Below are 27,942 nucleotides of genomic sequence, written 5' to 3'. Positions count from 1 at the left end.
CACCAGGCCGTGCCAGAAGAGCAGCGTTTGGCCATGGCCATCATCCTGGTCATGTGGGTCTCAGCTCTGGCCTCCTCCCTCATCGACAACATCCCCTTCACCGCCACCATGGTAAGAGGCTGCACACGGCCTGCCACACTGTCTGCCTCACTGTCTGCCACACTGTCTGCCACACTGTCTGCCTCACTGTCTGCCTCACTGTCTGCCACACTGTCTGCCACAGGGAGGGGAGGCACACAGTGAACAGAGTGCATGAAACGCTTCCATACTCTGTCACATGCAGCCACACACACACACACACACACACACACACACACACACACACACACACACACACACACACACACATACAACAAACAACAAACACACACACACACACGCACGCACGCACGCACACGCATGCACACACACACACACACACGCACACACACACACAAACAACAAACACATTTGCACACAGGAACATTTACAAAGCTGGTGGGCGTGGCCAAACACTGCCTGTAGTTTGCTTAATGGTGTTGGCAGTTGGGTTGGAGCCGGTGCTATATGACATGAAATTAGAGGTATTTGGCAACGTGTGGCCTTTTAAAGAACAATGCATATCTAACCCCCATCTCTTTTCGTTCTTATGTTCCAACATTTGAAATGATGTTTTAGACATTGGATAGAAGTACAGACACAGGTTCAACATGGTCTGTCATACATCGCAGTTGGAAGCACAATAGGAAAGTAATGCTGCTTTGAAAGTTGAGAAATGTGTAACCCCACTTTTGAGAAAATGGCCCTTGAAAAGTTTTGGTTAAGTTTTTACACTTCTTTCATCACACCCATTCAGCATCGTTCACACCCTCTTAAGCCTTAGCCCCACCCATTCAGCATCGTTCACACCCACTTAAGCCTTAGCCCCACCCATTCAGCATAGTTCACACCCTCTTAAACCTTAGCCCCACCCATTCAGCATCGTTCACACCCTCTTAAGCCTTAGCCCCTGGTCACCCCATAGCTGAAGTTGGAGACTTACAGTGGGGCAAAAAATATTTAGTCAGCCACCAATTGTGCAAGTTCTCCCACTTAAAAAGATGAGAGGCCTGTAATTTTCATCATAGGTACACTTCAACTATGACAGACAAAATGGGCGAAAAAAAATCCAGAAAATCACATTGTAGGATTTTTAATGAATTTATTTGCAAATTATGGTGGAAAATAAGTATTTGGTCACCTACAAACAAGCAAGATTTCTGGCTCTCACAGACCTGTAACTTCTTCTTTAAGAGGCTATTTTCATATTTTGAAGATGGAAAAAAAAAGGTAATTCTTTGGCAAATGACAGGATTGGCAAGGAGTGAAATGTTAGGTAAAAAGACAAGGCTAATGCAGCCCAGCAGGCAGGTGTCCATCTTAATTTCTGTATTCAAATACAGCTCAAACTCACAGCACAAACTCCATTCGCTCTCACCAAGCATTTCAACCATAAGCTTTAAGCAACAAGGATCTGCCATGCCTCTGGGTTGCACAACTTTCTGTGGGTAGCTGCCAAGAAACACAACAACAGGGTTTAAATACATACAACACAAATTCCATGACCAGTCCTGCATGATTGGTTGTTTCTATGCTTCCTGACCTCCCTGTTTGTCTTTCTCCAGATCATGTGACCAACCAACTGCTGTATGATTGGTTGTTTCTATGCTTCCTGACCTCCCTGTTTGTCTTTCTCCAGATCATGTGACCAACCAACTGCTGTATGATTGGTTGTTTCTATGCTTCCTGACCTCCCTGTTTGTCTTTCTCCAGATCATGTGACCAACCAACTGCTGTATGATTGGTTGTTTCTATGCTTCCTGACCTCACTGTTTGTCTTTCTCCAGATCATGTGACCAACCAACTGCTGTATGATTGGTTGTTTCTATACTTCCTGACTTCCCTGTTTGTCTTTCTCCAGATCATGTGACCAACCAACTGCTGTATGATTGGTTGTTTCTATACTTCCTGACTTCCTTGTTTGTCTTTCTCCAGATCATGTGACCAACCAACTGCTGTATGATTGGTTGTTTCTATACTTCCTGACCTCCCTGTTTGTCTTTCTCCAGATCATGTGACCAACCAACTGCTGTATGATTGGTTGTTTCTATACTTCCTGACTTCCCTGTTTGTCTTTCACCAGATCATGTGACCAACCATCTCCGGTATGATTGGTTGTTTCTATACTTCCTGACTTCCCTGTTTGTTTTTCTCCAGATCCCTGTCCTCATCAACCTGAGTCAAGATGCAGACGTCAACCTGCCTATCAAACCCCTTATCTTTGCACTGGCCATGGGAGCCTGTCTGGGAGGTGAGTTACAGACAGACAGCCGGACCGACAGACAGATAGATGGACTGACGGAACCACTCATCTTTGCCCAATCAAAGCCAATCTGGGATCCAGATAGTGGAGCAGGTGTTTACATTCCTGAATTTGATGTGGAGATACTTTATATATATATATTTATATGTGTGGACACCTCTTCGAATTAGTGGATTCAGCTTTGCTGACAGTTGTATAAAATAGAGCAGACATCCATTCAATCTCCAAAGATAAACATTGGCAGCAGAACGGCCTTACTGAAGAGCTCAGTGACTTTCAACGTGGTACTGTCATAGAATAACACCTTTTCAACAAGTCAGTTCGCTAAATCTCTGCCCTGCTAGAGCCGCCTCGGTAAACTATAACTGCTTTTATTGTGATGTGGAAATGTCTAGGAGCAACAACGGTGCAGTCGCGAAGTGGTAGGCCACACAAGCTCACAGAATGGGACCATCTGTCCTCAGTTGCAACACTCACTACGAGTTCCAAACTGCCTCTGGAAGCAACGTCAGTACAAGAACTGTTAGTCTGGAACTTCATAAAATGGGTTTCCATGGCCGAGCAGCCGCACCCAAGCGTCGGCTAGAGTGGTGTAAAGCTCGCCGCCATTGGACTCTGGAGGAGTGGAAATGCTTTCTATGGAGTGATGAATCACAATTCAACTTCTGACAGTCCGACAGACAAATCTGGGTTTGGCGTATGCCTGAACAACGTTACCTACCCGAATGCATAGTGCCAGCTGTAAAGTTTGGTGGAGGAGGAATAATGGTCTGTGGCTGTTTTTTCATGGTTCGGGCTACAGCATAGTAACTGAACGTTTGCTGGATCGGATCCCAGAGCTGACAAGGTAGAAATCTGTCATTCTGCCCCTGAGTAAGGCAGCTAACTCACTGTTTCCGGGCGCCGAAGACGTGGATGTCGATTAAGGCACATCCTTAAATGCAGAAGACGCATTCAGTTGTGCAACTGACTAGGTATCCCCCTTTCCCTTCACTACAATGACATTCTAGATAACATTCAAACTCAGTTTGAGGAAGGCCATTTCCCGTTTCAACATGACAATGCCCTCATGGACAAAGCAAGATTCATACAGAAATGGTTTGTCGAGATCGGTGTGCAAGAACTTGACTGGCATGCACAGAGCCCTGACCTCAACCCCATCGAACACCTTTGAGATTAATTAAAATGTTGACTAGGAGCCAGGCCTAATCACCCAACATCAGTCCCCGACCTCACTAATGCTCTTGTGGCTGAATGGATGCAATTCCCGTAACAATGTCCTAACATCTAGTGGAAAGTCTTCCCAGAATAGTGGAGGCTTTTTATCAGTAAGGGGGGGGGCAAAACCATGTTAATGCCCATGATTTTGGAATGAGATGTTGGACGAGCAGGTGTCCACATACTTTTGGTCATGTTGTGTATGTAGAAGAATAACAGATGAACTGTCAGCATACTCAGTTGAACTGTTGGCGATTAGTAGTTGCCCTCCAGTGGGTGGAGGACACTCAACCTTTCAGAATTGTAGTAGTGCTCAGATTCCCTGTCCGTTGTCTAATGGCAAATCTAATAGGATTGACCTACTGCGTGTAGTAGTGAGATTCTGCTGGGTCCCAGCCCATTCAGGTGTGGAAAGGAATGAAATTGCAGACCAGACAGGCAAACAGGCTTTAAAACGAGATATAACTGATATGCATGTTCCACTGGGTAGAGGTGAGGAGCCATTTTGATGTGTGGCAGAAGAGAATCTCCAAAGAAAGGTCATTCTGTTTCCTGAGCAACTTTGCAGTATTTTTTTATTTTATTTTGTGTTATTTCTGATATTATTAGCCCAGAACTTTTCTTTGCGTTATTTACATACAGACGGAAATAACTTTTGGATATCAAAGCAACGATAACTTACCAGCATTTTGACCAGAAATACGACTTTCCTGAATTGGATCCTTTGTTGGTACCCCCCCAAGGCGATTTAAGTTATCCTACGGGCTGCTCCAAGACACCGCCGACAGTGAAGAGGTATTCGGAGTGGACTTATAGTCCGACTCAGGAGGCGTGCACATCGTCCACAGCTTCCGAGTATATTACTCGCTAACTTTCAGTCTCTGGACAATAAAGTAGACCAGCTCAGGGTGAGGATCTCCTTCCAGAGAGACATCAGGGACGGTAACATACTTAAGAAATCATGGCTCTCTCCGAATATACTGTCCCCATCCATACAGCCAGCTGGGTTCTCAGTTCATTGCGCAGACAGGAATAAAGAACTCTCCGGGAAGAAGAAAGGCAAAGGTGTATGTTTCATGATTATCTACTTATTGTGTAATTGTAATAACATACAGGAAGTCCTTTTGTTCACCTGACCTGGAAAACCTCACAATCAAATGCTGACCGTATTACCTCCCAAGAGAATTCTCTTTGGTTATAGTCACAACTGTGTATGTATATTCTACTTCAAGACGGCTCTCAAGGAACTACACTGGACTTTGTGCAAACTGGAAACTGCAAATCCTAAGGCCCCATTTATTGTAGCTGAGGACTTTAATCCCTAACCGCTAGCCTAGCTAACATTAGCCAGCTCTCTAACGTCAGCGTTAGCCACCTAGCTAACGATAGCCACATCATTTGGAAGTCTTAACATATCATATCATATCATACGAAATGGAGTGTCTCGGATTTACGTGCAGAATAATACGAAATGCTCTGAGACCATATTTCAATATTAGCCTGCAAACATAAGTCATTCCAACAATAAGAATCAATTCATCCTTGACCGGCAAAATAATTGCGTCACACTTTCAATGTCGTTATTATTTTTTAAATCCTTCCCTAAAGTGTATAATCAACCTCAAAAATCTGCTCTTAATTTTTCCTAACACAAAAAATGTCAACCCCCATAAAATTGTTCGAAAAGTTGCTTAAACGTGTAAAATGAAAATGTAAATAATAAAACACACATTACATATGTTGTTCACCCTCTGGATACGATAAATGTGATATTTGCACAATACAGTTGAAACAAATGGATTATTTTAATATTTATTTATGTATCATTTTTACATGTAACTATTTAAAACCCAATTGGGATACTATTTCTATTGGTGCTCTGTTGTTTGGGGTGGATATAATATTATAACATTTTGCCACAAAACATGATTATTTGTCTCTCTAAAATCAAAACAAATATTTATATAAATATATTTATATTTATAAATATTTCAAACAAAATCATGTCTGTCTTTTCACCAGCCCGTCAGATCGGTAATCGATCTTTCACAAGATATGTTTTTCATTCATGTCAATTTGCCAAAATGTATAATAAAAATAAATAAATGAAACTCTTCCTTTAGAATAGCAATCAGGACATTGGTTTGTATAAAATACTGTGGTTCACAAATGTTGAATTGGTCAAGTCTGTTTTTGATTACAGAGGAAGTGAGACTGACACGTTCACAACTTTATAAATCTAATTTTAAAACTTGTGAGGTGACATGAGCACATAACCCGTATTACCACACGATTTAAAACAGTTAACTTAGGGCTCCCGCTAGCGCGACAACTTCCGGTGAAACTGGAGGGCGCGCTATTCAAATAAATAATCATAAATATTATGGATTTGAAACATTTATGTACATCTGTGTCTTATATCGGCTGAAATCCTACCTTCTGGTTAATTTGCACTGTCCGGTTTACAGCGAAAACATGTCATGTGATGTCATGTCATGTGATGTCATGTCATGTGATGTCATGTCATGTGATTGAGGGCGGCGCCCCACAAAATATTTTCCAACAGGTTTCATAAATTCACATATTAAATATTCACTTACTTTTTGAAAATCTTCCTCTGATTTGTCATCCAAAGGGTTCCAGCTATAACATGTAGTGTTGTTTTGTTAAATAAAATCCTTCCTTATGCCCCAAATAGTCCCTTTAGTTGGCGCCATCAATTTGAGTAATCCACAGGAACAGAAAACAAGATTGTTGTTCACAATAGAATAAACAATACGCCCGTTTGTCTATTATGTCCATGTATTGAACATTTCACTGTTTGTTGTTTCCGTAGGAAACGGAACGTTGATTGGTGCGTCGGCCAATGTGGTGTGTGCAGGCATCGCTGAACAACATGGCTACGGCTTCTCCTTCATGGAATTCTTCAGGTTGGTGCTCTTCTGTAAAACCACACACAGTCATTTCTGTGATCATATTAAACACAAAAAACATGTTTTAAGTTACAAGTAGACAGGTCTGAAGTTGATAAAGGAAAATTCATATGAGCACCACAAAGCCTAATTTATCCATGCTCTAACAAGGCTTTCTTTTTATGTAGATTGTCTCATTGATAGTTGATATAATTGATAGTAGATTGTCTCTGGGAGTTTGTTTACTCAAAGCCAGTGGCATGTCGTTAGTACAGATTGAAAAAAGCAAGGGGCCTAAACAGCTACCCTGGGGAATTCCTGCTTCTACCTGGATTATGTTAGACAAGTAACCCTTTATCCACATTATAGCAGGGGGCGTAAATAAATAACACATACAGTTGAAGTCAGAAGTTTACATACACTTATGTTGGAGTCATTAAAACTTGTTTTTCATCAACAACACAAAATTCTTATTAACAAACTATAGTTTTGGCAAGTCGGTTAAGACATCTACTTTGTGCATGACACAAGTCATTTTTCCAACAATTCTTTACAGACAGATTATTTCACTTATAATTCACTGTATCACAATTCCAGTGGGTCAGAAGTTTAAATACACTAAGTTGACTGTGCCTTTAAACAGCTTGGAGAATTCCAAAAAATTATGTAATGGCTTTAGAAGCTTCTGATAGGCTAATTAACATCATTTGAGTCAATTGGAGCTGTACCTGAGGATGTATTTCAAGGCCTACCTTCAAACTCAGTGCCTCTTTGCTTGATATCATGGGAAAATCAAAAGCAATCAGTTAAGACCTCAGAAAGAAAAATGTAGACCTCCAAGTCTGGTTCAACATTGGGAGCAATTTCCAAACGCCCGAAGGCATCAGGTTGATCTGTACAAACAATAGTACGCAAGTATAAACACCATGGGACCACGCAGCCGTCATACCGCTCAGGAAGGAGACGTGTTCTGTCTCCTAGAGATGAACGTACTTTGGTGCGAAAAGTGCAAATCAATCCCAGAACAACAGCAAAGGACCTTATGAAGATGCTGGAGGAAACAGGTACAAAAGCATCTATATCCACAGTAAAACGAGCCCTATATCGACATAACCTGAAAGGCCGCTCAGCAAGGAAGAAGCCACTGCTCCAAAACCGCCATAAAAACCGCAGACTACGGTTTGTAACTGCACATAGGGACAAATATCGTACTTTTTGGAGGAATGCCCTCTGGTCTGATGAAACAAAAATAGAACTGTTTGGCCATAATGACCATCGTTATGTTTTGAGGAAAAAGGGGGAGGCTTGCAAGCTGAAGAACACCATCCCAACTGTGAAGCACGGGGGTGGCAGCATCATGTTGTGCGGGTGCTTTGCTGTAGGACGTACTGGTGCACTTCACAAAATAGATGGTATCATGAGGTGGAGAAATTATGTGAATATATTGAAGCATAATCTCAAGACATCAGTCAAATCAAAAGTATTTATATAGCCCTTGTTACATCAGCTGATATTTAAAAGTGCTGTACAGAAACCCAGCCTAAAACCCCAAACAGCAAGCAATGCAGGTGTAGAAGCACGGTGGCTAGAAAGGCCACTCCCTAGAAAGGCCAAAACCTAGGAAGAAACCTAGAGAGCAACCAGGCTATGAGGGGTGGCCAGTCCTCTTCTGGCTGTCCCGGGTGGAGATTATAACAGAACATGGTCAAATAATAATAATCACAGTAGTTGTCGAGGGTGCAGCAAGTCAGCACCTCAGGAGTAAATGTCAGTTGGCTTTTCATGGCCGATCATTAAGAGTATCTCTACCACTCCTGCTGTCTCTAGAGAGTTGAAAACAGCAGGTCTGGGACAGGTAGCACGTCTGGTGAACAGGTCAGGGTTCCATAGCCACAGGCAGAACAGTTGAAACTGGAGGCAGAACAGTTGAAACTGGAGCAGCAGCACGACCAGGTGCACTGTCTGGGCGCCACCCAGACGGGAAGATCACATCAGTGACTCACTCAACCCATTCAAGTGACGCACCCCTCCTAGGGACGGCATGAAAGAGCAACGTCCCTATGTGCCAACGTCCCTATGATAATGTACATTTAATGCAGCATTATGACGACTCATTGTCACAATGGTAGGGATTAACTGAGCTGGTCTTGGGTCAGGAAATACAGTAGAGCTTACACAATGATACAGACAGGAGAGAGGCCACAGGAAATAGAGCTTACACAATGATACAGACAGGAGAGAGGCCACAGGAAATAGGGCTTACACAATGATACAGACAGGAGAGAGGCCACAGGAAATAGAGCTTACACAAGGATCCAGACAGGAGAGAGGCCACAGGAAATAGAGTTTACACAATGATACAGACAGGAGAGAGGCCACAGGAAATAGAGCTTACACAAGGATACAGACAGGAGAGAGGCCACAGGAAATAGAGTTTACACAATGATACAGACAGGAGAGAGACCACAGGAAATAGAGCTTACACAAGGATACAGACAGGAGAGAGGCCACAGGAAATAGAGCTTACACAATGATACAGACAGGAGAGAGGCCACAGGAAATAGAGCTTACACAAGGATACAGACAGGAGAGAGGCCACAGGAAATAGAGCTTACACAAGGATACAGACAGGAGAGAGACACCCCTCCTCTTTTCCTCCTGGCCGTGTCATTGCGTAAGCACTTTCTTCTCTGGCCTTTGTCCTGTCCTGCTGTGCATCCTGGGTAAAAGAACATGGCTCAGCAGAAAGTGACGCACCTGTCTAAAGGTGACCTCGGACTATAATGTTAAGAGAGTTTAGTCTCTTCCTGTCTCTAGGGATGACCTGTGTTTTTATGATGTGTCCTCTGACAGACCAGGTTAGGCACCATCCTGCATTATGCAGGAAATGAACTTGTATTGTATTCAAGGTTTAAAAAGGCTTGTAATTTTCCACTTTTTTTGAACATGTCAGAATTGATTGGTCCTAACGAAAAATGTATCAACCCATACAAAATGTCCACTTTTTATAACCCACGTAGTCATGCATATTTCACGATGCTGCACGATTCTGTTCGTGATGTGAGAAACTGGGCAATGAAGATCCTAGGTCGGTGTCTCAGCTGACATCTCTATTAATGTGTGGAACATTCCAGTCATGTTTTCTCAGAACCAATTTAAAGTTGGAATCAGTAGTTGTTACATCCATTTTTGGACTTATAAATTCAATATATACATTTATATATTTTTAAACTACATTGTTTCTTGAAGAATGTAACTTATAAATGCCTCATGATCTTATTTCAACTGCTGTACCCCATCAGAACCCAAAATAGGAGCTTGTTTTACTCCAATGTTTGTCAGCCTCAAAACATGCTTAAATTTTTTTTAAAAACTATAATCTTAATATCATGAACGTTCCATAGCGTTATGAATAAGACAGTGGTAACATTTCTTCAGCCCCATCCCTCCAAAACACAGGCATGGTGACCGCTTTGTAAAGGTTTCTATTAAGGATTCGAGCTTTAATTGAATCCGTACATGATTGATGAACAATGTTTAGGGAACGTTATTGGAACGTTAGGGAACGTTATTGGAACAATCATGTCATAACGTCAACGCTATAACTTTTTGAGAGCATTGTGGGAATCTTCCCTGCTTGTTGTTATGGGTGTTTTTTAAATAACGTCTCCATCAACGTTAGCAGAACGTTCCTGTACTGTTTTCTCAGATCCCCTTTTATTGCACATTATGTGGAAACGTAATGACAACGTTTGGGGAATGTTCTGTGATGACTGCTACAGATGTTAGGAGAACGTTCCAACCTTTAAATATAACTTCATGGGAATCTTAGCTAATGTTCTGGGAATGTTGGCAGTTTGCTGGGTAGTGACAGCTCCGTAGCTTGTCATTAGAAATGTAGACTTTTGTCTCTAATGGTGTGATCACATGAAACTCACAATGACGCTTTAGTTCTATAGACATAACACAGGGGAGCTGTACTTAACATACTTAACATACTGACACAGGGGAGCTCTTCAGTAACATGTACTTAACATACTTGGGGCGGCAGGGTAGCCTAGTGGTTAGAGCGTTGGACTAGTAACCGGAAGGTTGCAAGTTCAAATCCCAGAGCTGACAAGGTACAAATCTGTCGTTCTGCCCCTGAACAGGCAGTTAACCCACTGTTCCTAGGCCGTTATTGAAAATAAGAATTTGTTCTTAACTGACTTGCCTAGTTAAATAAAGGTTAAAAAAAAAAAATAAAAAAAAAAAATAAAAAATAATAATGACACGGTCTACCGACACAGGCTATAGACACAGGCTATAGACACAGGCTATAGACACAGACTACTGACACGGTCTACCGACACAGACTACCGACACAGGCTATAGACACAGACTACCGACACAGACTACCGACACAGGCTATAGACACGGTCTACCGACACAGGCTATAGACACAGACTACCGACACAGACTACCGACACAGGCTATAGACACGGTCTACCGACACAGGCTACTGACACAGGCTATAGACACAGACTACTGACACAGGCTATAGACACAGACTACTGACACAGGCTACTGACACGGTCTACCGACACAGGCTATAGACACAGACTACTGACACAGGCTACTGACACAGGCTATAGACACAGACTACTGACACAGGCTACCGACACAGGCTATAGACACAGACTACTGACACAGGCTACTGACACGGTCTACCGACACAGGCTATAGACACAGACTACTGACACGGTCTACCGACACAGGCTATAGACACAGACTACTGACACAGGCTACTGACACAGGCTATAGACACAGACTACTGACACAGGCTACCGACACAGGCTATAGACACAGGCTACTGACACAGGCTACTGACACAGGCTATAGACACAGACTACTGACACAGGCTACTGACACAGGCTATAGACACAGACTACTGACACAGGCTACTGACACGGTCTACCGACACAGACTACTGACACAGGCTACTGACACAGGCTACTGACACAGGCTATAGACACAGGCTACTGACACAGGCTATAGACACAGACTACTGACACAGGCTACTGACACGGTCTACCGACACAGGCTATAGACACAGACTACTGACACAGGCTACTGACACGGTCTACCGACACAGGCTATAGACACAGACTACTGACACAGGCTACTGACACGGGCTATAGACACAGACTACTGACACGGTCTACCGACACAGGCTATAGACACAGACTACTGACACAGGCTACTGACACGGTCTACCGACACAGGCTATAGACACAGACTACTGACACAGGCTACTGACACGGTCTACCGACACAGGCTATAGACACAGACTACTGACACGGTCTACCGACACAGGCTATAGACACAGACTACTGACACGGTCTACCGACACAGGCTATAGACACAGACTACTGACACAGGCTACTGACACGGTCTACCGACACAGGCTATAGACACAGACTACTGACACAGGCTACTGACACGGTCTACCGACACAGGCTATAGACACAGACTACTGACACAGGCTACCGACACAGGCTATAGACACAGACTACTGACACAGGCTACTGACACGGTCTACCGACACAGGCTATAGACACAGACTACTGACACAGGCTACTGACACGGTCTACCGACACAGGCTATAGACACAGACTACTGACACGGTCTACCGACACAGGCTATAGACACAGACTACTGACACGGTCTACCGACACAGGCTATAGACACAGGCTACTGACACAGGCTACTGACACAGGCTACTGACACGGTCTACCGACACAGGCTATAGACACAGACTACTGACACGGTCTACCGACACAGGCTATAGACACAGACTACTGACACAGGCTACTGACACGGTCTACCGACACAGGCTATAGACACAGACTACTGACACAGGCTACTGACACGGTCTACCGACACAGGCTATAGACACAGACTATAGACACAGACTACTGACACAGGCTACCGACACAGGCTATAGACACAGACTACTGACACAGGCTACTGACACGGTCTACCGACACAGGCTATAGACACAGACTACTGACACAGGCTACTGACACGGTCTACCGACACAGGCTATAGACACAGACTACTGACACAGGCTACTGACAGGGTCTACCGACACAGGCTATAGACACAGACTACTGACACAGGCTACTGACACGGTCTACCGACACAGGCTATAGACACAGACTACTGACACAGGCTACTGACAGGGTCTACCGACACAGGCTATAGACACAGACTACTGACACAGGCTACTGACAGGGTCTACCGACACAGGCTATAGACACAGACTACTGACACAGGCTACTGACACGGTCTACCGACACAGGCTACTGACACGGTCTACCGACACAGGCTATAGACACAGACTACTGACACGGTCTACCGACACAGGCTATAGACACAGACTACTGACACGGTCTACCGACACAGGCTATAGACACAGACTACTGACACAGACTACCGACACGGGCTACTGACATACTGAAACAGGCTACTGACACAGGCCATAGACACGGACTACCGACACGGGCTACTGACATACTGAAACAGGCTACTGACACAGACTAGTATAACATTTGACAGCTGTGTTTAGTTGTAATGTCTACTCATCAGAAAGTGTAACAGACAGACAGGCATACAGACAAGGACAGCAGTGCTGTGGGTCCTGAGTTTGATTGAACAGACCATTCATATAGTGCATGGGAATGAATATTGACCCAGTTTCTCCTTCATTGTATTCATAGCTACGGTGTTAAGTAGCGTTGTGTTAGTGTTGCATCATGGCTTGGATCCCTGCTCTGTCTCACTGGCGTAAGAAGAGTCCATGTAATTACATGTGGCCCACCTGGGCAAGCTGACCAGACTGGCACTGCAGACTGGCTATGGGATAGTTCTACGGCACAGGTCCATCTGGATCAGGTTCCAACACAGGTGTATTCCGAACTGAAACACAGAGATCTTGCTTTGAGCAATACGGGTGTCTGGAGAGCTCTCTTGTTGTATGCCCCCCCCCTCTCTCACTCTCCCATTTGCACTCTCTCTGTCTCTCTCTCTCTCTGTCTCTCTGTCTGTCTCTCTCTCGGTCTCTCTCTCTCTGTCTCTCTGTCTCTCTCTCTGTCTCTCTCTCTGTCTCTCTGTCTCTCTCTCTGTCTTTCTCTGTCTCTGTCTCGCTACATCTCTCTCTCTCTGTCTGTCTCTCTCTGTCTCCCTCTCTCTGTCTCTCTCTCTCTCTCTCTCTCTCTCGGTCTCTCTCTCTCCCTCTACCCCTCTCTCTCTCTCTCTCTGTCTCTCTCTGTCTCTCTCTCTCTCCCTCTCTCTCTCTCTCCCTCTCTCCCTCTCTCTCTCTTTGTCTCTCTCTCTCTCTCTCTCTGTTGTCTCTTTTTTGGCATCGGAAACATGTTTACATTGCCAAAGCAAGTGAAATAGACAAACAAAAGTTAAATAAACAAGGGAAATAAACAATCAGAAATGAACGAAAAACATTACACGTTTGAAGAGAATATAGACATTTCAAAGATGTGTTAAATAGTTGAAGTATGAAAGGGAAAAGAAATAAACTGATTAGTAGACACCATCTATACAGTATGTGATTAGTATACTCCATCTATACAGTATGTGATTAGTAGACACCATCTATACAGTATGTGATTAGTATACTCCATCTATACAGTATGTGATTAGTATACACCATCTATACAGTATGTGATTAGTATACACCATCTATACAGTATGTGATTAGTATACACCATCTATATACAGTATGTGATTAGTATACACCATCTATACAGTATGTGATTAGTATACACCATCTATACAGTATGTGATTAGTATACACCATCTATATACAGTATGTGATTAGTATACACCATCTATACAGTATGTGATTAGTATACACCATCTATACAGTATGTGGATTCGGCTATTTCAGCCAAACCCAGATGTATACAATCTCCACAGACAAACATTGGCAGTAGAATGGCCTGCCTTTAGAGCTCAGTAGAATGGCCTTCCTTTAGAGCTCAGTAGAATGACCTCCCTTTAGAGCTCATTAGAATGACCTTCCTTTAGAGCTCATTAGAATGACCTCCCTTTAGAGCTCATTAGAATGACCTTCCTTTAGAGCTCAGTAGATTGGCCTTCCTTTAGAGCTCAGTAGAATGGCCTTCCTTTAGAGCTCAGTAGAATGGTCCTTCCTTTAGAGCTCAGTAGAATGGCCTTCCTTTAGAGCTCAGTAGAATGGCCTTCTAGGAGCAACAACGGCTCAGCCGCGAAGTGGTAGGCCATAGGCCTCACAGAACAGGACCACTGAGTGATGAAGCGTGTATAAAATTGTCCGTCTTCGTGTTGCAACACTCACTACCGGGTTCCAAACTGCCTCTGGAAGCAACGTCAGCACAAGAGCCGTTCATCGGGAACTTCATGAAATGGGTTTCCGTGGTCGAGCAGCCGCACACAAGTCTAAGATCACCATGCACAATGCCAAGCGTTGGCTGGAGTGGTGTAAAGCTCGCTGCCATTGGACTCTGGAGCAGTGGAAACGTGTTCTCTGCAGTGATGAATCACTCTTCACCATCTGGCAGTCTGATGATGCCAGGAGAACGCTACCGGCTCCAATGCATAGTGCCAACTGTAAAGTTGGTCTGGGGTTGTTTTTCATGGTTCGGGCCTCTTAGTTTCAGTGAAGTGAAATCTTACCTTTACAGCATACAATGACATTCTAGACAATTCTGTGCTTTCAACTTTGTGGCAACAGTTTGGGGCCCTTTCCTGTTTCAGAATGACAATGCCCCCGTGCACAAAGCAAGGTCCATACAGAAATGGTTTGTCAAGATCAGTGTGAAGAACTTGAATGGCCTTCACAGAACCTTGACCTCGACCCCATCAAACACCATTGTGATGAATTGGAACGCTGACTACAAGCCAGGCCTAATCGCCCAACATCAGTGGCCAAACTCACCTTGTGACTAAATGGAAACAAGTCCCCGCAGCAATGTTTGAACATTTAGTGGAAAGCCTTCCCAGAAGAGTGGAGGCTGTTATAGCAGCAATGTTCCAACATCTAGTGGAAAGCCTTCCCAGAAGAGTGGAGGCTGTTATAGCAGCAATGTTCCAACATCTAGTGGAAAGCCTTCCCAGAAGAGTGGAGGCTGTTATAGCAGCAATGTTCCAACATCTAGTGGAAAGCCTTCCCAGAAGAGTGGAGGCTGTTGTAACAGCAAAGGGGGGGACCAACTCCATATTAATACCCATGATTTCGGAATGAGATGTTCATCGAGCAGGTTTCCACATTTTGGACACGCAGTGTAGGTTGTTTTTACAATGTTGTTTGTTCTTCACTGGTTGCCCTTTTCTTGTGACAACAGGTAACAAATAGTGTTGCTGTGGTGGCTCAGTCTGGCCCACCAAGCCACAATGTGTCCATAGGACTTTCAAACTGACCTCTGGACCTCCAGTTCCACTGCTGTGTGATTCCCCTCTAATCAGGGACTGATTTAGACCTGGGACACCAGGTGGGTGATTCCCCTCTAATCAGGGACCGATTTAGACCTGCGACACCAGGTGGGTGATTTCCCCTCTAATCAGGGCCTGATTTAGACCTGGGACACCAGGTGGGTGATTCCCCTCTAATCAGGGACTGATTTAGACCTGGTACACCAGGTGGGTGATTCCCCTCTAAACAGGGACTGATTTAGACCTGGGACACCAGGTGGGTGATTCCCTTCTAATCAGGGACTGATTTAGACCTGGGACACCAGGTGGGTGCAATTAATTATCAGGTAGAACAGAAAAGCAGAGTTGAATAGCCCTGGTCTAGACTAACCCTAACTCTTACAGTAGACCTGGTAGGGTTTGAGTTGAATAGCCCTGGTGTAGACTAACCAGTAGACCTGGTAGGGTCAGAGTTGAATACCCCTGGTCTAGACTCACCCTACCTCTTACAGTAGACCTGGTAGGGTCAGAGTTGAATACCCCTGGTCTAGACTCACCCTACCTCTTACAGTAGACCTTGTAGGGTCAGAGTTGAATACCCCTGGTCTAGACTAACCCTAACTCTTACAGTAGACCTGGTAGGGTCAGAGTTGAATAGCCCTGGTGTAGATGAACCAGTAGACCTGGTAGGGTCAGAGTTGAATAGCCCTGGTCTAGACTAACCCTAACTCTTACAGTAGACCTGGTAGGGTCAGAGTTGAATAGCCCTGGTGTAGATGAACCAGTAGACCTGGTAGGGTCAGAGTTGAATAGCCCTGGTCTAGACTAACCCTAACTCTTACAGTAGACCTGGTAGAGTCAGAGTTGAATAGCCCTGGTGTAGACTCACCCTAACTCTTACAGTATACCTGGTAGGGTCAGAGTTGAATAGACCTGGTCTAGACTCACCCTACCTCTTACAGTAGACCTGTTAAGGTCAGAGTTGAATAGCCCTGGTGTAGACTAACCCTAACTCTTACAGTAGACCTAGTAGGGTAATTCATTCTGCCACTATGTACTGTCATTCTCTTACATATTTAGCAGTAACAAGTAGAGGTCGACCGATTAATCAGAATGGCCGATTAATTAGGGGCGATTTCAAGTTTTCATAACACCCGGAAATGTGTATTTTTGGGGGCCGATTTTATTTTATTTTTTAAATTAAATATTTTTTTGTATACCTTTATTTAACTAGGCAAGTCAGTGAAGAACACATTCTTATTTTCAATGACGGCCTAGGAACGGTGGGTTAACTGCCTCGTTCAGGGGCAGAACGACAGATTTTCACCTTGTCAGCTCGGGGGATCCATTCTTGCAACCTTACAGTTAACTAGTCCAAAGCAATAATGACCTGCCTCTCTCTCATTGCACTCCACAAGGAGACTGCCTGTTACGCGAATGCAGTAAGACAAGATAAGTTGCTAGCTAGCATTAAACTTATCTTATAAAAAACAATCAATCATAATCACTAGTTAACTACACATGGTTGATGATATTACTAGATATTATCTAGCGTGTCCTGTGTTGCTTATAATCTGACTGAGCATACAAGTATCTAAGTATCTGACTGAGAGGTGGTAGGTAGAAGCAGGCGCGTAAACATTAATTCAAACAGCCCTTTCGTGCATTTTGCCAGCAGCTCTTCGTTGTGCGTCAAGCATTGCGCTGTTCATGACTTCAAGCCTATCAACTCCCGAGATGAAGCTGGTATAACCGAAGTGAAATGGCTAGCTAGTTAGCGTGCGCTAATAGCGTTTCAAACGTCACTCGCTCTGAGCCTTGTAGTAGTTGTTCCCCTTGCTCTGCATGGGTAACGCTGCTTCGATGGTGGCTGTTGTTGTTGTTGTGTTGCTGGTTCAAGCCCAGGGGGGAGCGAGGAGAGGGACGGAAGCTATACTGTTACACTGGCAATTCTAAAGTGCTTATAAGAACATCCAATAGTGAAAGGTTAACCTTTTATAACTAGGGGGCAGTATTTTCATTTTTGGATAACAAACGTTCCAGTTTTAAACAGGATATTTTGTCACGACAAGATGCTCGACTATGCATATAATTGACAGCTTTGGATAGAAAACACTCTGACGTTTCCAAAACTGCAAAGATATTGTCTGTGAGTGCAACAGAACTGATGTTACAGGCGAAACCCAGATAAAGATCCAATCAGGAAGTGCCGCATTTTTTTGAACCGCCTCATGCCAATGACTCATTATATGGCTGTGAATGAGCTACGAATGAGCTTACATTTTCTACGTATTCCCCAAGGTGTCTACAGCATTGTGACGTTACGCATTTATGTTGAATAATAGCCGTAAGGGACCACATTTAGCAAGTGGTCACATGATGGCTCCCGCAGAAAATCTTACGTAAAGTACACAAGTAGCCATTTTTCCAATCGCTTCTTATGAGAAACCAATTGTCCCGACGGATATATTATCAAATATATATGTGAAAAACACCTTGAGGATTGATTCTAAACAACGTTTGCCATGTTTCTGTCGATATTATGGAGCTAATTTGGAAAAAAGTTTGTTGTAGTGACTGCATTTTCCGGTCGATTTCTCAGCCAAACGTGAAGAACAAACGGAGCTATTTCGCCTACAAAAATAATGTTTTTGGAAAAAAGGAACATTTGCTATCTAACTAGGAGTCTCCTGAGTGAAAACATCCGAAGTTCTTCAAAGGTAAATTATTTAATTTGATTGCTTTTCTTATTTTCGTGAAAATGTTGCCTGCTGCTAGCAGAGCCTAGCAATAGCATTATGCCATGATAAACTTACACAAATGCTTGTCTAGCGTTGGCTGTAAAGCATATTTAAAAAATCTGAGATGACAGTGTGATTAACAAAAGGCTAAGCTGTGTCTCAATATATTTAATTTGTGATTTTCATGAATAGGAACATTTTCTAGAAAGATTTATGTCCGCTGCGTTATGCTAATTAGTTTGAGGCTATGATTACGCTCCCTCATGCGGGATGGGTAGTATCAAGAAGTTTTTTAATGAAATACAAATGGTATAGAGGGAAATAGTCCTAGAATTCCTATAATAACTACAACCTAAAACTTCTTACCTGGGAATATTGATGACTCATGTTAAAAGGAACCACCAGCTTTCATATGTTCTCATGTTCTGAGCAAGGAACTGAAACGTTAGCTTTCTTACATGGCACATATTGCACTTTTACTTTCTTCTCCAACACTTTGTTTTTGCATTATTTATTTATTTATAAACATCTTCTATCTCAAGGCCATCAGACTGTTAAACAGCCACCACTAACATTGAGTGGCTGCTGCCAACATATTGACTCAACTCCAGACACTTTAATAATGGAAAATTGATGTAAAAAATGTATCACCAGCAACTTTAAACAATGCTACTTAATATAATGTTTACATACCCTACATTACTCATCTCATATGTATATACTGTACTCTATACCATCTACTGCATCTTTATGTAATACATGTATCACTAGCCACTTTAAACAATGCCACTTTTATGTTTACATACCCTACATTACTCATCTCATATGTATATACTGTACTCGATTCCATCTACTGCATCTTGCCTATGCCGCTCTGTACCATCACTCATTCATATATCTTTATGTACATATTCTTTATCCCTTTACACTTGTGTGTATTAGGTAGTTGTTGTGGAATTGTTAGGTTAGATTACTCGTTGGTGTCAGAGCCGGTATAATAGGATTCAATCTTAGTTCTCTATTGACACTTTGCCTGTTTGATGGTTCGTCAGAGGGCATAGCAGGATTTCTCATAAGCTTCCGGATTAGTGTCCCGCTCCTTGAAAGCAGCAACTCTAGCCTTTTGCTCGATGCGGATGTTGCCAGTAATCCATGGCTTCTGGTTGGGATATGTGTGTACGGTCACTGTGGGGACGACGTCATCAATGTACTTATTGATGAAGCCGATGACTGAGGTGTTATACTCCTCAATGTCATCGCGGAACATATTCCAGTCTGTACAAAACAGTCCTGTAGCTTAGCATCCGCGTCATCTGACCACTCCCATATTGAGCGAGTCACTGATACTTCCTGCTTTAGTTTTTGCTTGTACGCAGGAATCAGCAGGGATTATGGTCAGATTTGCCAAATGGAGGGCAAGAGAGAGCTTTATACATCTCTGTGTGTGGGGAAAAAAAGGTGGTCTTGAGTATTTTTATTTCTTTGACATGCTAGTAGAAATGAGTGTTTTCTTGATTACATATGGCCTTATACAGCTGGTTGAGTGTGGTCTTAGTGCCAGCATCAGTTTCTGATGGTAAATAGACAGCTACGAATAATATAGATCAGAACTCTCTTAGTTGATTGCGTGGTCTACAGCTTATCATAAGGTACTCTGTACCTCGAGACTTCTTTAATATTAGACGTCGCGCTGTTATTGACAAATAGACACACACCCTCGTCTTACAAGACACAGCTTCTCTGTCCTGCCGGTGCATGGAAAATCCCGCCAGTTCTATATTATCTGTGTTGTTGTCGTTCAGTCAGTGAAACATGAAATATGACAGTTTTTTAATGTCCCGTTGGTAGTATAGGCTTGATCGTAGGTCGTCCATTTTATTTTCCGATGTTCCACGTCGGCCAATAGAACGAATGGCATTGGAAGTTTACTCACTCGCCTACGAATTCTCTGGCAGCCCGACTCCCCCCCTTTTCTTTATGCAAATGACTGGGATATGGGCCAATCCCAAGAAAGCAGTATATCCTTCACGTCGGACTCATTAAAGAAAAACTATTCTTCCAGTTCGAGTTGAGTATTCGCTGTTTTGATGCCCAGAAGTTATTTTCGGTCATAACAGACGGTAGCAGCTACATTATGTACAAAATAAGAAAAAAATAAGTTGGCTAGGAGCACCTAAAACGTCAACAGTCCCCTCTGGTGCATCAGAACCCGGACTTGAACCCGATCTAACATCTTTGCCGATGACCTGAAAATAGCTGTGCAGCGACGCTCCCCATCCAACCATGTCAGAGCTTGAGAGGATCTGCAGAGAAAAATGGGAGAAAGTCCCCAAATGCAAGTTTGTAGCGTCATACCGAAGAAGAATCAGGGCTGTAATCGCTGCCAAAGATGCTTCAACAAAGTACTAAGTAAAGGGTCTGAATACTTACGTAAATGTAATATTTCATTATTTTATTTTTGTATACATTTCTAAAAACCTGTTTTTGCTTTGTCATTAAGGGGTACTGTGTGTAGACTGAGGCAAAACTTTTTTTTTATACCAATTTTAGAAATAAGGCTGTAACGTAACAACATTTTGAAAGAGTGAAGGGGTATAAATATGAATATTTTGTCTTGCCCAATGACACAATCCATGTCTCAAGGCTTAAAAACCCTTCTTTAACCTGTCTCCTCCCCTTCATCTACAATGATTCAAATGGATTTAACAAGTGGCTTCAATAAGGGATCACAGCTTTCGTCTGGATTCACCTGGTCATAATGTTTTGTCCACTCAGTGTATTTGGCAGCAACCGTGTAAGGCTCTGGTGCTACATTCAGAATTCACAATAAAGACTCAGAATGGTGTTACACTCTATACATTCACAGCAAAGACCTACAATCAGAATTCACAAAGACCCAGAATGGTGCTACTATCAATCGATTCACAATAAAGAAACAGAATTGTATTATACTCTACAAATTCACAATAAAGACTACAATCAGAATTCACAATAAAGACTCAGAATGGTGCTACAATCAGAATTCCCAATAAAGTCTCAGAATGGTGCTACAATCAGAATTCACAATAAAGACAGGGAATAAAGTGTAGATATTGGGATTGCTGATATCAGTTCAAAGACGGGTCTACAGTACCTTCAATGAATGTGATATGTGTTTGGTAAAGTACTGACTGCTAGTCCCTTTTAGATAAGGTACTCTAGATCAGGTCTACTAGTCGCTCTAGATCAGGTCTGCTAGTCGCTCTAGATCAGGTCTGCTAGTCGCTCTTGATCAGGTCTGCTAGTCGCTCTTGATCAGGTCTGCTAGTCGCTCTAGATCAGGTCTACTAGTCGCTCTAGATAAGGTCTGCTAGTCGCTCTAGATCAGGTCTGCTAGTCGCTCTAGATAAGGTCTGCTAGTCGCTCTAGATAAGGTCTGCTAGTCGCTCTAGATAAGGTCTGCTAGTCGCTCTAGATCAGGTCTGCTAGTCACTCTTGATAAGGTCTGCTAGTCGCTCTAGATAAGGTCTGCTAGTCGCTCTAGATAAGGTCTGCTAGTCGCTCTAGATCAGGTCTGCTAGTCACTCTTGATAAGGTCTGCTAGTCACTCTTGATAAGGTCTGTGCTCGTTGTTGTTTTGTCATTCATGGTACAGTATGTTGACAATGTGTTGTTGTGTTTCTTGTTGTTTCCAGGCTAGGCTTCCCCATGATGCTAATGACCTGTACCATAGGGATGTGCTACCTGCTGGCCACAATCATCGGACTGGGCTGGACCCTCTAACCTGCTCCTCACTGCACTACCAAAGAGAGACTGTTTGAGTGAATGTGTTTAGATACAGAGAGTTTCAAAGTGTTGGACGCAGCTCAAAAGCCACATGGAGATCAATCGTTCCTTCACAGATTCAAAGTTGCAGCTCATTTGGAAAGTGGTGGACATCATCTCGAGTACCTAGTCATATTGCAGTTATAATATGCAGTAGTTAGCCTACAACAGCAGTACAACAACAGCGATGTGTTGCAACATGAGGAAAACAAGCTAAACCAAGTGAATTAATTATAATCTACACTACATGGCCTCAGTCTAGAGATTTCTCAATGGTGCTCTTCTCTACAGCCCTCTCTTATCTCTCCAGGGTGCTCTTCAGTCTACAGCCCTCTCTTATCTCTCCATGGTGCTCTTCAGTCTACAGCCCTCTCTTATCTCTCCATGGTGCTCTTCAGTCTACAGCCCTCTCTTCTCTCTCCATGGTGCTCTTCAGTCTACAGCCCTCTCTTATCTCTCCATGGTGCTCTTCATTCTACAGCCCTCTCTTATCCCTCCATGGTGCTCTTCATTCTAAAGCCCTCTCTTATCCCTCTATGGTGCTCTTCAGTCTACAGCCCTCTCTTCTCTCTCCATGGTGCTCTTCATTCTACAGCCCTCTCTTATCTCTCCATGGTGCTCTTCAGTCTACAGTGCTCATTACACTGAGAATAATCAGAGGAGCAAGGCCTGAGTCTGCATGGCTCCCCATGGTGCTCTTTAGATCAACAGGGCTCTCCACGGTACTCTTTAGATCAACAGGGCTCTCCACGGTGCTGTTTAGATCCACAGGGCTCTCCATGGTGCACTTTAGATCAGCAGGGCTCTCCACAGTGCTCTTTAGATCAGCAGGGCTCTCCACGGTGCTCTTTAGATCCACAGGGCTCTCCAGAGTGCTCTTTAGATCCACAGGGCTCTCCATGGTGCTCTTTAGATCAGCAGGGCTCTCCATGGTGCTCTTTAGATCTACAGGGCTCTCCACGGTGCTCTTTAGATCCACAGGGCTCTCCAGAGTGCTCTTTAGATTAGCAGGGCTCTCCATGGTGCTCTTTAGATCTACAGGGCTGTCCATGGTGCTCTTTAGATCAGCAGGGCTCTCCACGGTGCTCTTTAGATCAACAGGGCTCTTCACGGTGCTGTTTAGATCCACAGGGCTCTCCATGGTGCACTTTAGATCAGCAGGGCTCTCCATGGTGCTCTTTAGATCAGCAGGGCTCTCCAGAGTGCTCTTTAGATCAGCAGGGCTCTCCATGGTGCTCTTTAGATCTACAGGGCTGTCCATGGTGCTCTTTAGATCCACAGGGCTCTCCATGGTGCACTTTAGATCCACAGGGCTCTCCATGGTGCACTTTAGATCAGCAGGGCTCTCCATGGTGCTCTTTAGATCAGCAGGGCTCTCCAGAGTGCTCTTTAGATCAGCAGGGCTCTCCATGGTGCTCTTTAGATCCACAGGGCTCTCCATGGTGCTCTTTAGATCCACAGGGCTCTCCATGGTGCTCTTTAGATCCACAGGGCTCTCCATGGTGCTCTTTAGATCCACAGGGCTCTCCATGGTGCTCTTTAGATCCACAGGGCTCTCCATGGTGCTCTTTAGATCCACAGGGCTCTCCATGGTGCTCTTTAGATCCACAGGGCTCTCCACGGTGCTCTTTAGATCCACAGGGCTCTCCATGGTGCTCTTTAGATCCACAGGGCTCTCCATGGTGCTCTTTAGATCCACAGGGCTCTCCATGGTGCTCTTTAGATCCACAGGGCTCTCCATGGTGCTCTTTAGATCCACAGGGCTCTCCACGGTGCTCTTTAGATCCACAGGGCTCTCCACGGTGCTCTTTAGATCAGCAGGGCTCTCCAGAGTGCTCTTTAGATCAGCAGGGCTCTCCATGGTGCTCTTTAGATCAACAGGGCTCTCCATGGTGCTCTTTAGATCAGCAGGGCTCTCCATGGTGCTCTTTAGATCCACAGGGCTCTCCATGGTGCTCTTTAGATCAGCAGGGCTCTCCATGGTGCTCTTTAGATCAACAGGGCTCTCCATGGTGCTCTTTAGATCAGCAGGGCTCTCCACAGTGCTCTTTAGATCAGCAGGGCTCTCCACAGTGCTCTTTAGATCAGCAGGGCTCTCCATGGTGCTTCTGCTTATATGGGTATATTATTAAAATATTTAGATTTTTCATGTAATTTCTTTGGTACTCAAAAATCTGAATCCTAGCTCAGCTAGATTATATGGATTCATCATCATGCCCCTGATACCCAATAAAAGGGATGTTTCTGTGGCCTATTAAAAGGTTGTGTGTAGTTGCCTGACTTTGGGCTGGATTCAATTAGATTGACATCCGCATAGCTGCTACTGCATCATCCCTCCAGCCCGGAGCAGCCCTGTTACTAAGAAACACTGCTACTGTATCATCCCTCCAGCCCGGAGCAGCCCTGTTACTCAGAAACACTGCTACTGCATGATCCCTGTTACTGATAAACATTAAGAACAATAAAACCTTTACAAAGTGGTGGATTGTTTTCTGTTTCTTTTCAAGGTAGAACGCTCACACTCCTATTCAGGGAGGGGCGAGGACTGACTCAGCGAGGGGCGAGGACTGACTCAGTGAGGGGCGAGGGTTGACTCAGGGAGGGGCGAGGGTTGACTCAGGGAGGGGCGAGGGTTGACTCGGGACAAGAGTTGACTCAGGGAGGGGCGAGGGTTGACTCAGGGAGGGGTGAGGACTGACTCAGGGGACAAGAGTTGACTCAGCGAGGGGCGAGGGTTGACTCAGGGAGGGGCGAGTGTTGACTCAGGGAGGGGCGAGGGTTGACTCAGGGAGGGGCGAGGGTTGACTCAGGGAGGGGCGAGGGTTGACTCAGGGAGGGGCGAGGACTGACTCAGGGAGGGGCGAGGACTGACTCAGGGAGGGGCGAGGACTGACTCAGCGAAGGGCGAGGGTTGACTCAGGGAGGGGCGAGGGTTGACACAGGGAGGGGCGAGGGTTGACACAGGGAAGGGCGAGAATTGACTCAGGGAGGGGCGAGGACTGACTCAGGGAGGGGCGAGGACTGACTCAGCGAAGGGCGAGGGTTGACTCAGGGAGGGGCGAGTGTTGACTCAGGGAGGGGCGAGGGTTGACTCAGGGAGGGGCGAGGATTGACTCAGGGAGGGGCGAGGACTGACTCAGCGAAGGGCGAGGGTTGACTCAGGGAGGGGCGAGTGTTGACTCAGGGAGGGGCGAGGGTTGACTCAGGGAGGGGCGAGGATTGACTCAGGGAGGGGCGAGGGTTGACTCAGGGAGGGGCGAGGGTTGACTCAGGGAGGGGCGAGGACTGACTATGGAACGGCTGAGGTCTGGGCATGTCCTAAAATATACAAAAATATTCACCCTCTGAATGGCACACATACAAAATCCATGTCTCAATTGTCTCAATGCTTAAAAATCATTTTTTAACGTGTCTCCTCCCCTTCATCTACACTGATTGAAGTGGATTTAATTAGTGACATCAATAAAGGATCATAGCTTTCACCTGGATTCACCTGGTCAATCTGTGTCGTGGAAAGAGCAGGTGTTCTTAATGTTTTGTATACTCAATGTTTGTAAAAATGTTATCTCAAATCCAAAATGCTAGAGTATAGAGCCAAATTCAAAGTTTTAGCTTCACTGTCAATATAAATGCATAGGAGAGTATATTTGCTCTGAGGCCTAACATGTGTCCCAAATGACACCCTATTCTCTATATAGTGCACTACTTTTCACCAGAGCCCCATAGGCCTCTAATGGTCCTGGACTGCAGAGCTGCACTAATGGCAGGAGAGCAGTAACACATATGTTTAGAATACAGCCACAGGTACACATATGGTTGGAATATAGACATCTAGTCTCTCTCTACCTGCTCCAATGAGAGTACTTTGGCGCTGGAGAGAATGGCTGCCGTTTTACAGGCTCCTAACCAATTATGTGTTTTTTTTACACATATTCTCTTATGACCGAAAAGAGGTTCTAGAAATCAGAACAGCAATTACTCACCTCGTATTGAAAGACAATTTTTTCTTTAACGAATCGGACCAGAGGGATTTACTCCAGAAACCCGACAAGGCCCTCATCCCCGTCATTCGCAGGAGAAAGACCAGTAGTCTCTGGTAAGACAAGGGGTGGAGGTCTATGTACAGTGGGGAGAACAAGTATTTGATACACTGCCGATTTCCCTACTTACAAATCATGTAGAGGTCTGTAATTTTTATCATAGATACACTTCAACTGTGAGAGACGGAATCTAAAAAAAATAATAATTTGCATTTTATTGCATGACATAAGTATTTGATCACCTACCAACCAGTAAGAATTCCGGCTCTCACAGACCTGTTAGTTTTTCTTTAAGAAGCCCTCCTGTTCTCCACTCATTACCTGTATTAACTGCAGCTGTTTGAACTCGTTACCTGTATAAAAGACACCTGTCCACACACTCAATCAAACAGACTCCAACCCCTGGAGAACTACAAGGCAGATGATTTAGTTTTCAAATAACGTAAAATGAGCGAGAAAAAGGCCATTCTTGAATATGGGGTGAGACATTGGTACAAATTTGTAAATAAAGCCATTGTAATTTAGAATGATATATTTCTGTTTTTAGAGGGAGAGAAACCCATCTCATGGGTCTCCCAGTCGAGGTCAGCAGAGGTATTGAACCAGGATCTGTAGCAACACAGCTTACACTGCTAAGCATTGTCTTAGACCGTTGGGCAACTCAGGCACTGGTCGGGAGTGGACTACAGTAAGAGCAAAATAATCCTAACAAAATAAAACAAGAACCATAGCGTAACAACAGTTTTAGTAAGTAATAGTGAAGTCACGCACAATTATCAGTTTCTATTTAGGTTTATGTCGCCCATTCACTGTAGCCCACCCCCGCCCGAACAGATCCACAGATGATGCCATCTCTATTGCACTCCACACTGCCCTTTCCCACCTTGACAAAAATAAATCCTATGTGAGAATGCTATTCATTGATTACAGCTCAGTGTTCAACACCATAGTGCCCTCAAAGCTGATCACTAAGCTAAGGACACTGGGACTAAACACCACCCTCTGCAACTGGATTCTGGACTTCCTGATGGGCCGCCCCCAGGTGGTAAGGGTAGGTAACAACACATCCGCCATGCTGATCCTCAACACAGGGGCCCCTCAGGGGTGTGTGCTCAGTCCCCTCCTGTACTCCCTGTTCACTCATGACTGCATGGCCAGACACGACTCCAACACCATCATTAAGTTTGCTGACAACACAACAGTGGTAGGCCTGATCAACGGTGAGACAGTCTATAGGGAGGAGGTCAGAGACCTGATCGTGTGGTGCCAGGACAACAACCTCTCCCTCAACTTGATCAAGACAAAGGAGTTGATTGTGGACTACAGAAAAAGGATAACCAAGCCCATTCTCATCGACGGGGCTGTAGTGGAGCAGGTTGAGAGCTTCAAGTTCCTTGGTGTCCACATCACCAACAAACTATCATGGTCAAAGCAAACCA

At 44.3% G+C, this 27,942-nt stretch overlaps 1 protein-coding gene across 1 annotated transcript in view; it reads left to right on the top strand.

The window, feature by feature from the left end:
* Positions 1-22,737, top strand: part of LOC139410298 (oculocutaneous albinism II) — a 193,483-nt gene extending 170,746 nt beyond the window's left edge. The window contains exons 21-24 of the mRNA XM_071155788.1: positions 7-111; positions 2,236-2,329; positions 6,396-6,489; positions 22,334-22,737. Of these exons, the coding sequence (XP_071011889.1) occupies positions 7-111; positions 2,236-2,329; positions 6,396-6,489; positions 22,334-22,421 (381 nt within the window). The 3' untranslated portion in view covers positions 22,422-22,737. The remainder of the gene's footprint in view (positions 1-6; positions 112-2,235; positions 2,330-6,395; positions 6,490-22,333) is intronic.
* Positions 22,738-27,942: the final 5,205 nt, after the last annotated feature.

The sequence above is a fragment of the Oncorhynchus clarkii genome, chromosome 5 (genome assembly GCF_045791955.1).
Source record: "Oncorhynchus clarkii lewisi isolate Uvic-CL-2024 chromosome 5, UVic_Ocla_1.0, whole genome shotgun sequence".
Taxonomy (NCBI): domain Eukaryota; kingdom Metazoa; phylum Chordata; class Actinopteri; order Salmoniformes; family Salmonidae; genus Oncorhynchus; species Oncorhynchus clarkii.
Note: the sequence above shows the minus strand (reverse complement) of the source record. Positions and strands in the feature narration are given on the sequence as shown.